This window comes from Passer montanus, unplaced genomic scaffold, assembly GCF_014805655.1.
Source record: "Passer montanus isolate IOZ18808 unplaced genomic scaffold, ASM1480565v1 scaffold28, whole genome shotgun sequence".
NCBI classification, from domain to species: Eukaryota; Metazoa; Chordata; class Aves; order Passeriformes; family Passeridae; genus Passer; species Passer montanus.
In genome coordinates this window covers 6,950,124-6,966,432 of record NW_024367483.1, presented here as the reverse complement: position 1 = coordinate 6,966,432, position 16,309 = coordinate 6,950,124, and the positions used below count along the sequence as shown (strand labels likewise).

Genomic DNA, 16,309 nt, shown 5'->3' with positions numbered 1-16,309 from the left:
ACTCTGAACAGGTCTTCAAGTTGCCTGAGTCCTAGCTCAACAATGTAGGGGAGACAGATAAAAGTGCCAAAGACAGACAAGACAGCTCGTAAACATTAATTTAATAAAAATAAAACCACCAACAAACTACTACTGCAGCAGCATTGTGATGGAAACCAGTATGCTGTGAACCGGGGCTTGGATGGTCTCATCCTGTAAAGATGCAACAGCTATTTTTTTTTTTTCCGGAAACAATCAAGCTATCTCAAGCCTCCTCTAATTTAAAGTAAAATGGGACATATTTTGAAGGAAAAGCACCTAAATTCTCCTATGCTGAAGGAATACTAGGACTGCAGGTGGACTTGCAGCTTCCCTCCTGATGTTGCAACAAAACATGTGATTTTCAGCTAAGATCAGCTGTCTTAAATGAAAACATATTTTTTTGATGCTTAGAGGGACTATCAATAGGATCACTTGAACAAGCAGACCTGTTGTAGTTTCACAACACTCAGCACACTTTCCTATAAATGAAAGCATAATTATTCCAAATAGAAATTTAGAGTAATTCTGATTCTCTCCAGTAAGAAAGAAAAATTAAGCCTCTGTTCTTAAATTTGTTAATTTTTGTTTTCCTGTTATTTCACAATACTGATCCAGTCAAGGACACTGGAATTATTTTCAGTTTGAGCATTAAATACAAAAGCATTTTATAATAGGAAAAAATTGTCCAAGGTGGGCTGCAGAGCCATTACCTTCCTTCTATTTACTAAGATCACAACCATGAGAAAAACATTTTCAGCACTGAAAAGGAAATGGATCAGAATAATCTTTAGATAAAGACTTACTACGAAAAACAAAAGATGGACATTTTAATCAATGGAGTCTAAAAGGAATTCTTACCTAAAACAGTGAGCTCTGCAACTTCACTTTCACGTTCTCCAACCATATTTGTTCCAACGCAAACGTATTTGCCAGCATCGTTCTTTCTGGTGTATGTGATCATGAGCTTTCCTCCTCTGATCTAGGACAAATCAAGGATAACAAAAATACTTCAATATGAATTATCGATTTAATAACAATAGCTTAGAAAATATTTTGTTATAGATAATAAAACAGAAGAAGCCATCTCTGGTTTTCCATATCACATAGTTTTACATCAGTATTTTAAAATCCCTGAGATTTGGAGACTTATTAGTTTTTTCTTCTTTCTGTGTAATGTAATGCTGGCTGCTTACCAGCCTGTTCAATGCTTGTTAGCCAGAAGGACTACAATTCCTTCCCATGTACTGATACCATCAGGTGGAGAGTAAAAATTAGCACGAGACATAAATCTCATTTTCACATCAAGTGCTGCAATTACTTTTTCTTGACAAGAAATATGTGCATGCTATCCTGCTGCTGGTCGTGCTCATTACTATTCATGAATTTTGTGTTTGTTTTGGTTTTCATTTCTTAAGGAAGTGAAGGAAATTCTTTATTCTTTAGTTCTTCACCTTAAATAAAGTAAGTTTAAATGCTAATAAGCAGATGAGTGGAAACAATTATATTCTTACTGGGAAATTAATAACATTCTGCTCTTGATTTTGAATTCAGTTTTTGGGAGATAACAGAATTCCAATAACAGCCAAATCAGAAAACACACTTACCTTTGTGATTCCAAATCTTATTATATTATATAAAAATGTACATTAAATGCATATGAAAATACCTGCTCTTTCATGAAAAGGATTTATTCCCTCATTCTATTGACCAAATGGTTGAACAAGTTGCAAAGTTCACCAAAATAGAGCAAAATTTGTGTAGGCAGCTGCATATGTACCATGTTTACTTTGATATATAAAGAAAGTTCCTTAATTACAGAAAATACATTCTGAAGTGCACATATGCTTACAAGCCCTATCACTTTTGAAAACCACTGCAGTTCAAGCCATGGGTGGAAGTAGACAATAAATAAAAGCCACATATGAAGCTACATGAAAGGCTCTAATGTGGTCAGTGACAAGGAGGAGAGTGTTCTCAATATGAGGTATTTAGCTCCAGTTGCCTGCAGCTAGAAATCTATCCCTGGAAATTTGACATCTTGAGCAGCGTTGGGCTCTGATTGTCATTGTAGGATGTACAGGCACAAAGATGACAGTCAGTTATTGAGATAAATGGACACGCACGTGGAGCGTAGACAGTGCTGCATACAAATTTCATTCTGTTGCCTTTGGCACTCATTGCTTGAGAGCACAAGAGAAATGTCCTTTATCATTCAGAAAGCTGGTAATGCTGAAATTTCAGTGGAGATTTGAGGCATGAGGAATGAAAAAATAAAGGTGACCTGCAAACACACATTTTTCAAGAATCAATATGCAGTTTTAGATTGCTGACTGCCTGAACTGGTGAGCAGGGGAAGAGGATGTAAAGTATAACTAGAAGACTATCTGTATTTATTCCTGTTTTACATGTCCCTAAATCACAGGAAGCAACTGATTTTCCAAATAATGTATGCAAAGGATTACCAGCCCCCCCACCCTGATTTTTTAATGACTTTCACTTGCATTTTGGGATATTTGTATATCCAGATACATATGCAGAAATATATACCTTTTATGTATATAAATACTGACCACACTGGATAGAACAAAGAAATGTATTTATATGTCACAAGAATTTGCCAACTCATTTGATGATTTCAAACCCACGTAAACTGATATCAGTGATTTTTTGTGTATGTCTTCAAAGTCTAAATCCTAGTGACATTCAGTAGCATTTATGCTCCTCTGTTATTTTATCACTTAAGAAAATCCCATTCAAATCCACCACAATATGACACAACTGCGTATCTTGCACAAATTGTAACCTTAAGCAAGAACTATCTTAGGAATTTCTTGTCGGAGTCGCTACAAGAGTCTCTTCAAAGTATAGATGGAGAGAAGCATTAAAGCAGAAACATATGAAAAACTAAAAAGTCATTGAAAGCTGCTTTTCTTGCAAGTTATTTGAGATTTAGACAAAGAAGGCGACACAGAGGAAATTTCCCTCATGGATGTTGAGGCACATTTCCTAAGATGTGACATGCATGCTGAAGGAGGCTGTGCTTACAACATGGAATTCTGAACGCACATGCAGAGGGGTTTCTTTTGTTAGGTTGGTTGGTTTCCTTAAAACATGAGAAGGGTTTAGAACTTTAGCTACAATGACGGTTATTCCACATGGAATTATGATAAATTACACAGCTACAATAAAATGTCCCACCACTGAATGTGGAATTACACGTGTCTGTAACTGGAGCAGTCACAGATGGCTAGAAGGAAGTGAACTTCCCCTGGTGGGCAGCTACCAAAATTCTTCATTGCATTTAAAAAAATTAGGTACCACCATCTCAATAAGATTGGACAATCCCTTCAGTTTAATATGTTGCAAATGAAAACTGCAGCTATGAACAATTTATGTTGTCTCTGTGCAGTATTTCTTCTCAACAGGCAATCCCAGAAACACCTATGGACCATAGACCAATGGCTTAAAAAAGTACACAATGGAAAACATGCATGTGGAATTTGGTAGGAACACATAAAGAATCACTACTGAATTTGTCTTACTAAGTTCATATCCAGTATTTAGAGCTGTAAACAGTCAAATCACCTTTGGAGACAGTACATGAAACCTTGCAAATTACAACTATTCATAGTCTGCATATACTTAACTGTTAATGAAGGCATTTTAATTTGAGTGCTCTGGCTCTTTTCATATTTTTGCCCTTGTCCCAAAGTACACCAGCTGGACTTTATAGCAGCAAATGATATAATTTGCAAAAGTGACAGGCAGAGAGTATACCATTACATCCCAAACTGCCTGAAGAGTTGTGACCATGTTGAATACCAAGAGAAGTCCTTTCTTCCTAGTAAACAAGATACTGAAAACAGTTTTATTCCACTACTCTAATAGATATGGTTGTGGGAAAAGAACAGCTTTGCTAACTGCCAAAGCTAAAAGTCTAATTCTGGAAGTAAATGTCATGTTTCATTTATACCAACATGAAGCCAAGGCACTTTTTGACTTTTCATGTCTCTTCAGTATTTTGATCTGTGCCTACCAGCAAATCTATCAGAGATTTGCAAGTTGGACAATATAAGAAGAATACTGAATTCTAATAAAAGAAAAAGATTGTTATCAGTATTTCACAGATGATCTTCAGCTGCCTGTAAGATGTATGAATTATTGTATATATGCTAAGAAACTATATGATGGTATGGTGACTTACAAAGACTTTTTGAAAGCTATTTTCTATGACCTGCCTGCCTGACCATATTTTGCTCCTCATCAGTAAATTGCTCATTCAAGCAAGTCCACTTCATTTATTTCTTTAAACAATAGTTGGAGATGTTCATACAGAAAACTCTAGGCACCCACAGAGTTAACTAGGTACAGAATTGTAAATTATGGCCACCCAGCAGCAAAAAATCATATACAAATAATGAATCAACTCAGTCAGCCAATAAATCAAATCCATAAAAACTTACCCAAGGGTTCTACAACATACCACCAAGAATTCAGTATAGCTGTACACACATATATTCTTATTCTGAAACCATATTTTATATACCTATGTGCGTTGTGTATATGTGTGTAAATTTCTGCATGTATAAATCCATACCCATCTGTCTGTGTTATGAAATATTTTTATATATGTGGGTGATTCATTTACTTTTCACAGAAACGTGGTATGAAATATGAGACAGAATGAAGCCATAAGAGAAATGTTTGGGGAGTCCAAATATAAATGTGAGTGACTTTTTTTTTAACTTTCTTTCAGTTTCTAGTTTATTTACATTAATAAATTAAATCTGCTCTGTTGCAAAATAATTTGAAAGCAAACAAGTTAATAGGAAAAGGGAATTTAGACTGCAGAATGAAATACTGACTTATTTTTGTATAGCCATGTTTTTTGCATATGTGATATCACAAATTTCATATATTTTAGTCTCCTAGAGTACAGTACACATGACAACTCATTTTCTTTCATTTTCTAAATTGAAAGTGGTGGACATATAATATTGACCTGCAGACACTGCCTTTGCTTTAAAAGTGTACCATCTAATTATGAATAACAATACAACAGCAAAAGCACATGGTGAGTCCAGGCAATTGTAATTAATAGTGCCACCAATGGTATATCCAAGCAAAATTGAGCTTTTATATTTTAGTTAAGAAACATGGAGTTTGTTCATTTCCCTCTGTCTGGTCTAGCATCCCAAAATATCCATATCACAACTCACCACTGCAGGAGAGGCTGTTGGGCATGGAATGTCAGCAACAGAAGGCAGCTTTGCAGTTTGAACAAAGTTGAATAAAAAGGAGTACAAATTACTATCTAGCTTAATTTTTATCTAAAAATTTGTATCTTGCGAATCCCATATATTCCTCCCTATGTATTGTAGCATGCTTAAATATTAGACACTAGACATCAAAATGTGTTTGGAGCAGGTCTTCAACAATGACTAAAGTTTGTTCTTGTTTAACTTCAAAGCTCAGACAGACGAGTCTGTCCTGCTTTCCGTTCTATTCTGTGGGACCCCAGGAAGGTACACGCTGCCTCCTCCAGATCAAACACACAAAAAATTCTATTTGAAACTAGTCTGAAACAGTCTTTCAAGTGGTCTTCCTGTGCTGTAAATCTGTCATGACAAAGTGCAAATCAATTGTTCCCCGCTACCCTACAGACCAACAAAACAGCTTTGCAATACAGACAGGCCTGAAGGCAGCCTAAAGGAAGGTGCAAAATGCATAGGAAGGTGGCTTTACGTAAAAAGAAGGTATTTAAGGTAGATAAAATGACAATAGATTCAAGCTGCTGCTTCTGGCACCCCTGCCAATCTGATACATCAGAGGCAGAATCGGATTCAAGCCCATTCATAAGACTCCTTTTCCCACTTTTCTGGCCTCATTATTAATGGCTGTAACTACAAGAAGGTGGGTATCTACAAAGCATTAAGGGTTACCTGTGTTCTGAATTGCTTGTTGAATTAAAAGGCAGCTGACAGTTATTCAGTCATTGGCATTATCACAAGACACCAAATACCAGAAGCACTTTATGTGTTTGATGCTTCACCCAACAACACTGTAGAAACAGCCAAGATATATACAGAACTCCATAAATCACAATCAGAAAAGAAAAATCAATGCCTCAGCATATGTGATTTTCAGAAGTTTGAAACTGCAACAATTCCAAATTAACCTTCTATAAACATTTGGCTTTTGTTAATCACAAAGGAAGATCTAATTCAGAGGAAGATTTACTTCACAAAAATCCGTATTGGCTCACATTAGTCAGAACTAATTTCTGAACAAACAGCTATGTTTATATTGTAATATTTGAACCAGTGAAATACTTCTCTGAAACACTTTCACAGCTACAGTACAAAACATTTTCTATGCAATACTTCCTTTCTTATTATAAACCAAGATTAAAATCTTACAACAAAAGCATGTTACTACTATCTTCATGTTCTTAAATCTGTTCTACAAAGATCACAAAAAAATATAAAAAATAAGCAAATGCTTCATAAACTGTTTTTCATGTTGTTAGTCATTAAGTACAGAAAACACACAAAACTCAACTAATGGACATTTAGGCACATTTTATGGATTACTAAAATTATATCTAGAACTATCAATCTTTCGGCAATATCCAAAGAAGGCCCTGCATGGGAATGATGAGTTTACAATGACAACTGTGAAATTTCTGTAAAACTGTAGATTTAACCCCATGCATAAATCTCCCCTGGATGCACTGGTGCACATGTAGCTTTCACTACAATCAGTGATTGAAATCAGAAGTAAAAGTGAACTTGAACTGAACTCAATGTCTGGTATGTCTTCATTTGTCTTCCCTTAAGCAAGTCAGAGGATTTGAAGTATCAGTTACACATGAATTTTCTTTTACACTACTGTGTTATTTACACACCTCCAAGGATAAAATCTCAGACCAGCCAGGGTTAATTTTCCACACAAAATCTATCAGTTTTTAATTACCTTACCTAAAGAATCACAAATGTAATAAAGAAAAATAATACTAACAAACCACAAATTTAAAAACATATAAAAAATCCTACCTGGCAACCATAAAAGAAATTACATAACCCAAATCTCAGAGGAATTTAGTATCCTGTTTCCCACTGTAAAAGAAAGACCAAGGTCACTCTGAGGGGCTGTGTTAGAGTACCAAGGATGAAGACAAAGGCCCACCTACATCATCAGACCTGACTGCATGTGGCAGATCACACCTAAACCCTGCAGACAGCACCAGGGGTGGAGGGAGGAGAGTACAACCATGAATTCCCAAAGGGGCCCAGACCCTGCTGCTGATTCCAAGAGAATTTCAGATCCTGACTGTCATTGCAGGTATTGACAATATTTGCATACTTTTCTAAGTCTGGAGATGATGTTGGCAGGATGACAACACAGATTTAAGATAACTGTATATTGTGGGGTGTATTTCATCAATAGAAAGTTTCCTACTTGCCCTAAGAAAAGAGCAGCTCTGCAAAGCACAAGTCTTCAACAGCAGAGTCCTAATGTCCAATTTCAGATTTAGAAGAACGGGTAGGTAAAATTCCACCAAGACTTGTAATCTGATAAAAGACATTTCTCAGAGTGCAGATTTCTCACAGCCATCATGCTAAAATACAGGAGTTTTCAAGATTCTTATGTAGTGTCTTCTAAAGGGAACTGTTCTGACAGGACTCAAGTTATCAAGGTATTTGAAGCGGAAGTTCACAGGTCTTCTTCTACCATGAGTTCCCACAAGAAAATGAAAGGCCTTCAACATGTAAAACCAAGAACCTCCTAGACTTACAAGTACAATTGTGAAACAACAACAAAATCCTCACAGTTTGAGAGGAGGGAACAGAAAAGAATTATTCACATTTTTCTCCTGGCTGGTCTGTGCAGCAGGTCATTATTTTCAGCTGCAGCTTCAGTCACTCTGTGACCTTCTAAGATGCAGCAGTTTTGGCTCAGACTCCCACTTGTCTGGAAGAGAAGGAACATCCCCTCTGAGCCTGGCTGCCCACTGCTGGCTCCTCACTCAAGGGATGCAAATCTCAGGCTCCCAGATCCTTCCCGTGACCGCTGCACTTCCTGCACTAAATTGCCTGTGAAAGCTTTCCTCCCTGGAGCTGGCACAGCAGCTTCCCAGGGGAAGAAGGATTTTCTTAGTTCCTCTGGGGCTAAACCTGAGCTCTTTATGGCAGAGACCACGAACTGAGAACGAAACTAAGCAAATAAAATTAGTCACAGGTGACTAAAATGCAGTGGATTCTTTAATTTCATTACATTCCAAATTGTATTTTGAGTTTTAAATTTTGAGACAGATTGGACTTCTCATTCAAAACATCTTCTGTAAAACTTTATAATCAAGTTAACTCCCAAATAAGTTTTGGCCCTGCCAACTAAACACTACAAATAAACAAGTAATTTGCAAAACTAACCTTGAAAAAAAATATAAAATGTTTTGTAACATAAGTAAAAACCTACTGATTCTCTGTCTTTTGACCAAGATGACAAGCCATGGAAATGAGACCACACTTCAAAAGAAGGATATAAACCCATGTTAAGTTCCTATTGCATTTATCTCTGAGTGAGCCTAAGTCTAGTAGAACTCTTTTATAGTAAATGCTGGACACAAAAAGTTGTGAAAACATTAAACTTTTCCCATCGTTTGTCAAAAAGAGGAGCATATGCACTGCAATGCTGATTTTCCATGAACAGTTAAACATAGAAGTCATATATTAATCTGCCACATTTCACTCTTCCATCACTGTTCACTACAGCTCTCATGACTGCAGCACATGCAAATCATAAATCACAGATTTCCCTGTATTTTTTGTGGTTTGCACACAAGCCTTGTGTTACAGGACTGAGGCAAAAACTTGCAGTCATAGGCAACCACAAGCAAATCTTGAGTGTAACTTTCATTATTTCTGAAGGACTGCTGAAAAACCACTGGGCTAGACATTACAGCTACAGAAAGCCCCCTGCTTGGGAGATGTTAAAATTAAACCCACAAAGAATAAGGAGGAGAAGGTATGCACAGAGAGGCAAAGAGCAAATCCCCCAATTTCCCCAGCTCACAGAGCAGCCCAGAATCATTTTTGCGCTCAACTTTAGATCCTTCAGAGAGACTCCACAGGCAGGGAATGACCTTCAGATCTTGGTCCATTCACAAACGTTCTCTGTTGCCACAGACTTTACAACACGGGCTGATCTTCAGCAACACACAGCGAAGCCAGGAGCTACTTGGAGCTTCTTTTACTCCTGAAATAAGCCAGCCCAGGTTGCAACCAAGCAGAACAAAGCATACGCTGTTCCCATGCTCTACATGCACTGATGCTGACTTGTGCCATCCTTTAACTGAGAAAGCTGCTCCTGGGCTGCTGCCAGGCTGGACACTGAGCACACGCTGCCCTCTGCTTGGGCTCTTCCCACTCATCAGACTTTGCCTCTGGAGCAGCTTATTGCTCAGCGCATAAAGGGAGTGAAAAGCCAGAGAGAAGGAAGAGACCGAAGCCCAAAAAGAGGTGCCTCTCCCCTGGCCTTGCCTGCTGGTGGCTGCCCCAGCTATTCAGGCGAGCTCTGGAGCCCTGCTGGGATAATTGCTTCCTGAGCAGCAGCTCCTTGCTATTCTTCCCAGATGCCACAGTGGGTTTAAACTTCTGGCACAATTCTTCTTGCTGTTAAAAGGTTATTGTAAACTGCAGCAATGGAAAAGGCTGAGAGAGAAATGTGGCAGTGTCCAGAAACTGTTCTAGACACTGAAAATACTAGTTGTTCAGCCTTTCACATTTGTATTTACAAAGCAAACTAGCTGGCCAGGTTCTGTATGGAAATCAGTCTCCTGTTTGCTGTTATTGGAAAAGGCTTGCAAAAATGGCAGAGAAATTGAAATTACTCTGCATTTTATTTTCCAGTTTCATCTTGTTTCTGTGTGCATGCCTCCTTTAGAATTAGTACTATCCTGTCATAAACCAGAAGCTTTGATGGCTTCTGTATGAGCAGTGTAAAAAAGAGGGAAAATATTTTAGAGTGGCATTTCTCTGTGTTGCAAAGACAATGGTGCAAAAACACACACTAAAGAGTGCCAGGGAAAGTTGACCCATGTGAACAGACAAGGAAGACAGTATTTTAAGAACTGTATTGATAGCATCTATTCAAAGAAGAGACCTTGTCAAAAGCTTCCCAAGTCTTCTTGTCTGCTTTTCTAACACAAACATTAACAGGATCAACCTACTGCAACACATAAACAAATTACAGTATGTCACATGAGTACCCAGATGTCTGCACCAAGGTATAAGCTTATAGAAAAGTTTGCGGACAATGAAGATCATCCTTGTTTATCATAGAGGACACAGATCCACTGTTTGCACTTATTTATATCCAGAAAAGTTAAATAATTGATATTTGTTACTCTTGCAAAATAATTTTTAATGGAAGACGCACATGGTTTTCAAACGCTGAATAAACATTCAGAATTAAGGAGGAAAGATCTAAGAATTCTCAAGTATTATAAATATAAAAATAAATACTCAGTGAATCTAAGAAATCATCAAGGGTGCTTTGTATTTTGCATTGTACTATTAGTTACTATCCTTCATGTGTTTCAACCAGACTTTTTCTAAGACAGCCATATTATTGACTTTGGAAGACAAAAGAAAGCAAATTTCTTCTGAAAGTGGAAGTCAATCATGACCACAGAAGCAATCATTTCAGAGAACGTTTGATAAAGAGTGAAGAAACATGTTCTGATGATTGTCTTCTCCTTTCCAACAGTTCCATATGTTATTGCACATTTGACTAAAGTACCATAAAATCATAAATAGTTTTGTCATTGACATTCACTTTCAGTGGATTGCAATGAAATATTGCACATTTTTCCAGACCTAAGGTTTGGCAAGAAATGCTTGGTAGAATATAACATGAATATTTTTACTGTATTTCAGAAGAATACTTAAATATTCTTAAGTTTCTGAAAACAGGAATCCGAGACAAACCTACTAGATTCAAAATTTTGTTCAAGATACGGCAGGCCTAAAGCACAAATGCTGTATTACAGACATTATTACTGGCACTTGCAAACATGCATGCCAAGAACAATATGATATGCAGGCCATTCTATGCATGGAATATTAAAATAATAAAATATTAAAATATTTGCTGTATTTAGAGTTGCCTTTAATAATGAATTAGATTTGGGTCTTGGCTGATCTTGCAAACTAATTTCATAGCAAAAAGTTACCACAAAGGTATTACTTATGATCCTTTAGTTTATGATTACTTTATGAACTTTTCAACAAATGCTTAAGAGAAATTCACCTTGAGGCAGAGGACTGGGCCTGACATACTTGTAGCCCAACCAGCAACTCTGTCTCTGAGACATGAGAGGAGGCAAAAACCAAAGCAGGAAAAGGGATTTAATGAGATGCACACTTCTGTAAGGAGCAAAAGAACATAAGTTCATTAAATGTGGACTTGGAATAAAGAAGGTATACATACAGGATTCCAATGGAAAGGAATTTTATATGCCAAATTAGTCAGGTAGGCACATAGATATCAGAGTGGCCTCCACTGTTTCTTTTTCTGTACAATCATGTGGTTAAACGAACAATACTTTGCCTTTGCAGAACCCTCTTTCGTGGAACTGTCAACTACTCTTCAAACACTCCCAAAGAGGAAAAAAAACCATTGGATAACACCTAACTGGAGTTAGTACAATTGTTATTACTATTAAAAATTTACAGAGAAGTCCAAGAGAAAGAAAATTACATACATCTAACTGAAATGAGTGATTTAAGGCTTGCTACCTAAAAGAATCTGTTCAAAGCATTAATGGAGAGTACAAAAAAGGATACAACCCTGCCCTGGTATCATCCCAACTCTTTCAGCTGAATGTCAAGTGGACAGAGATAATTCTGTATATCATTTTAATGCAGCAAATTGGTACCTAGGTGTAATGTTTGTAGACTTAAAGACTGCATTTTGTAGCAGGTAAGAAGCAAAGAATACAAAGGCAAAAACTAGTGTACTATGGGCTGCTCAGGGTTAAAAGTAATCTCCTCCACAAGGAGAAACAAAAAATCCCTTCACATTCTCCACAGAACCTGAATAAATACATCATCTTTACCTTATAAAACTTGTCAACACTGGTAGTATCAATTCTCCAATGAGAATTTGTGGAAGTCCTTTGCAACAATGTTCAGAGAGAGAATTAATTGATTATTTGAGACTGAACCATCTCTTGGTTTCATTATTTCATGAACACCAAACTGATGGCCATTAACGGCATCCAGTAGGTGTGGCCAATCAAATGGCCTATGTGTTTTATCAGAGGACAGTCTTGGGGGAAAAAATGAGCTCTGCTAAGAGTACACTTAGAATCATAGAATTGTTAAAGTCAGAAAAGATCTTCAAGATAGTGAGTCCAACTGCTAATGTACAATATATTAAAACAATATTGTAATACAACTTGGATAATCTGTGTAAACAGGCTTCTCTTATAAAAGAGTTCTCTTGGCTGGTTATCAGTGCCATCGACAAGTATTTGTACATACCATTTTCTGGATTAACAAAACAAATCCCATTTTAATTATAATCAGCTTATTATCCAACATAATACTTTGGTAAGAGAATTCCAAATAATAAAGGTCCTTAACCTGTCAGTAACTAGAACTTATCCCACAGAAACAATACTTTATGCTGACATTTTGTCTGTCACCACACACTTTTTTGCACTGTGCAGCAGGTATGAACGTGTCCATTTTCAAATTTAAATAGAAAGTGCTTCTTCAGCTTTTAATTTTTGTTTGTAGTCATAGGGTCGCTGCTTTAATAATTAAGGAAAAGCAGAGAAAAAGCTGGAAGTTTTAAAATTTCCTGTCTATTTTAACACAACTTAGGAAGAAACACAATTCACTCTCAAAAATCAACAAGACGTATTCCTATGAAAAAAAAATTAGGAACTGAGAGTTCAGTTTAAATTGTGTGCAACAGTGTAGGTTGAGAAAGGCTCCAAAAGCACAGGTATCCCTAACATCACAAGCTGTAATGATGTGTTAACCTTGGTGACAGTCAGAAGAGAAGGGTCAAAGGTTCAGCAGGCATCCCTGGGGGGGATCCTTCAAGGTGAATTTGAGACTCATTTTCAGGGCAGAACAGTAAAACTGACACTGCAGTCTGAGAAATGTACATGCTACAAAGATGAAGAACTGCCTTTTTCTTGAAGAACTGCCTTTTTCTTGAACTTGCTATTCATAGCATTAGAAAAAATGGTCTTTGTTGAGATGGTTAAAGCAGGGAGAACAGAGTTTTCTACAACATGAGATAGTAAGAGACAACATTTTTAAAGATCGCATCTCTTTTTGAATTGGAAATAATTATCACAGCAGGCTTGCAATTTAATTTATTCTGGTTGCTCCAACTACTCTGAATTTTGTGTGTTTTAGAAGTTATTTCCCCATGTCCTACTTTAAAAGTTCATATTGCTAAAATTAAGGTTTCTCCTCCTGCTGAAAAAAAACATTACATTTACCTACCTCTATTAACTTCAAGACTAACAGATACAACAGATGACCTCTTACAACCCCAAAGCCTTGGATTATCAGTAACAAAAGCAGAGTAACAGTTGTCACCACTAGTCATGTAATTTCTAATATTTAAAAATGACAATGCAAAGGATACAGGCAAAACAGCAGAATCTTAGCAAATAATCTCATTAGAACAAAAATTGAGAATTAATATGCATTATGTCCAAAAAGCTGGAATACCTTAAGTACCTTAATGACAAACAACCCATTAAAAAGAAGTGAAGTAGTAACAACATTAGCAACAAAAAAAGTGAAGAATGTCAACTCATTCAGCACTTCAAAAAGAGGCCTCTTCTCTTGCTATAAATTATACTTTATACTTCCCTGGAAAGTATTAGTCTCAGGAAAGACAATGGTAAAAATCACACTGATTTCAGTAATGCCAGAATTCTGCCCTGAGAATTCAGGATGTGTGCAAAGCCTATTTTAGAGAAACATGCTAACCATACAGATTTCCCAGGAGTTATAATCATGCAAAGTACCTGCTCTGTAGACATTCCTAAATTATTACAAACCCCTGAGATCCTTGAATACAAGGGACAATAATCTCAAAACCACTCTAGTGCTTCAGAATATAGTTAAATTATAGAGATGTTTTCTTGATAATCACAGAAAATCTTGAAGTTATTGTAGCTGAGGCTAGATTGTGCAAGTATTATACAATCACAAACACCTGGAGTGGAGCATGGCCTGAATATGAAAGTGAGGATATTATTCTACTGTTTTGTCTACAAAAAAGAGCCTATTTATGATTTAGGATGCAATAACACTTTGCACTTTGCCAGGTGGCACAACACAGCTTTGTCTCAAGTGTCAGGCTGCTTTACAGGTATGAATGAATTCAGGTCCACAACTCATGAAATGCTGAATAAGAAGAAGTGAACAACTTCAAGCCTTGCCCAAAATCACACAGGAAGACTGCGGCAGCAATCTGCTCTGCTTAGCTTGCAGAGTCTCTACCTCAAGGCAATTTTTCATTTACTGCACAATAATTTTCTCTGTAGGAAAATGTTTTGCAGCACACTGTTAGAAATCACATTGCAATGACTGTATAGTCTCATGGCAAAAACAGATCACCTCCGATTCTGTTCAGTGTGCAGGTCTGCCAGAGAGTACAAACACTCATTTCTGGAATACCTGTAATGCACCATGAAATTGCTTCAGTCAGGTACCTGCAGCTTCTGCGGTAACACTTCACCCTGAATGAGCAAAATTTTTTTTTCTTCTCCTTCTTGATTTTCATTAGGTCTTATTCCAAGAGAAATGCTCAAACTGAACATCACAGCTCAAAGAAGTCCTAAGAGACAAATTACTTCATATGACTAGGGAGAGAAAGATTTGCAGAGTTTGAAATGTGAGGTGTGCTGGAAGTTACTCTGAGCCATCATCATGCCAACATCTTTCACTTTCAAAAACCTGACATTCCGGAAGGCATAGACACTTCAGAAAACAATGATGCAAAACTCCCACAAACTTACAATTAAGATATCTTGATTCATCATCCTTTTGTTCAGGAAACCAAATTTTGTATTTTCTGAGGGAGGACAAATTACTTAAGCATAAATACCTCTATAGCTAGTTTCAAAATTCAGTATATTCCATGCAACAGTAGAAATATTTTGAGGTATACATGAGGAAAGCTTTTCACTTTCTCGTGCTTTACTTTTTTAACAGCATTATTTTCCATGCCAAATATGTGGGATTTATTTACTCTCACATTTACTCACTTCTACCCCTCTTCTCTCTGTGTAATTTATTCTCCCCTGTGCAGCCAGAACCAGGAGGCTGAGCAGAGGCAAGCAGACAACTGACAACAGCAGCAGACAGAGGGAAAAGCAAAGCTGCTGAGTTAGAAAAAACAAGATGAGTATAAATGGATCCAAGTATAACTAACCACCCACACTTCCATGTTAAACAAAGGAACAATCTTCATGTGACCATGTGCCAAAGAGATTCTTGTTAGATAATGCTTTTTGAGAAGGAAAAAAAAATCAATTAATTGCTCAGTGCAGCCTGAGTATTAGTAAGAATTATCCTACAGCTAGATAAAGAAAGAAAGCAAGTTTTTGGTTTTTTTTCTTTTCCCTTTTAAGGAGGACAACCTCTAGCAGGCAGACTTGGCCCTGCATAAAATACTACACAGGAGTCTGGAATAACACCCTGCAATGCGTGTGTGAATCCCTCACTGCTGCACGTGGTGAATATCTGAACTTGGCAGTAAGCAATTGTGAGTATATTATTACCTGGAGAGAGAGAAGTACTCTGTTGGGTTGAGGAAACCTAAGAACTGAAAAATTATTATTTTTGAAGTGCTGTGATTTGGACTAGACATTTCATATAACCAGAAGCATCACAGGAAACTCAGTAAGGCAAAACTATCCAAACAAAGTGAAATAAGCAAAAGTGAAGTTGACAGAACTTTCAAAAAGTAGACCAAAAAATCAAAGCAAACCAAACAAGAAGCTCTAATCACTTACAGCTGTTCAAGGCTCCAAAAACGAGCACTGTTCTCTACTATTTTTATTCTACATTTTTCTTTTGATTATGAGAACATAATATGTGCAAACTCAGCACACAGATTGTTGAGGTTTTATTACACATGCCTTTAGAGTTAGTGTCATTTTTACTTTACAGAAGTAATTCTTAAAATAAGCATGATACACAATAAAGTCTCAGTTAGCAGTTATCCGATATTTAGATTTTAAGTG

At 36.8% G+C, this 16,309-nt stretch overlaps 1 protein-coding gene across 4 annotated transcripts in view; it reads right to left on the bottom strand.

The window, feature by feature from the left end:
• ROBO1 (roundabout guidance receptor 1) overlaps positions 1-16,309 on the bottom strand; it is a 634,903-nt gene that overhangs the window by 83,962 nt on the left and 534,632 nt on the right. For all 4 annotated transcript variants that reach the window (XM_039713255.1, XM_039713254.1, XM_039713253.1 and 1 more), the window contains one exon: positions 880-1,000. In XM_039713255.1, coding sequence (XP_039569189.1) covers positions 880-1,000 — 121 coding nt within the window. The remainder of the gene's footprint in view (positions 1-879; positions 1,001-16,309) is intronic.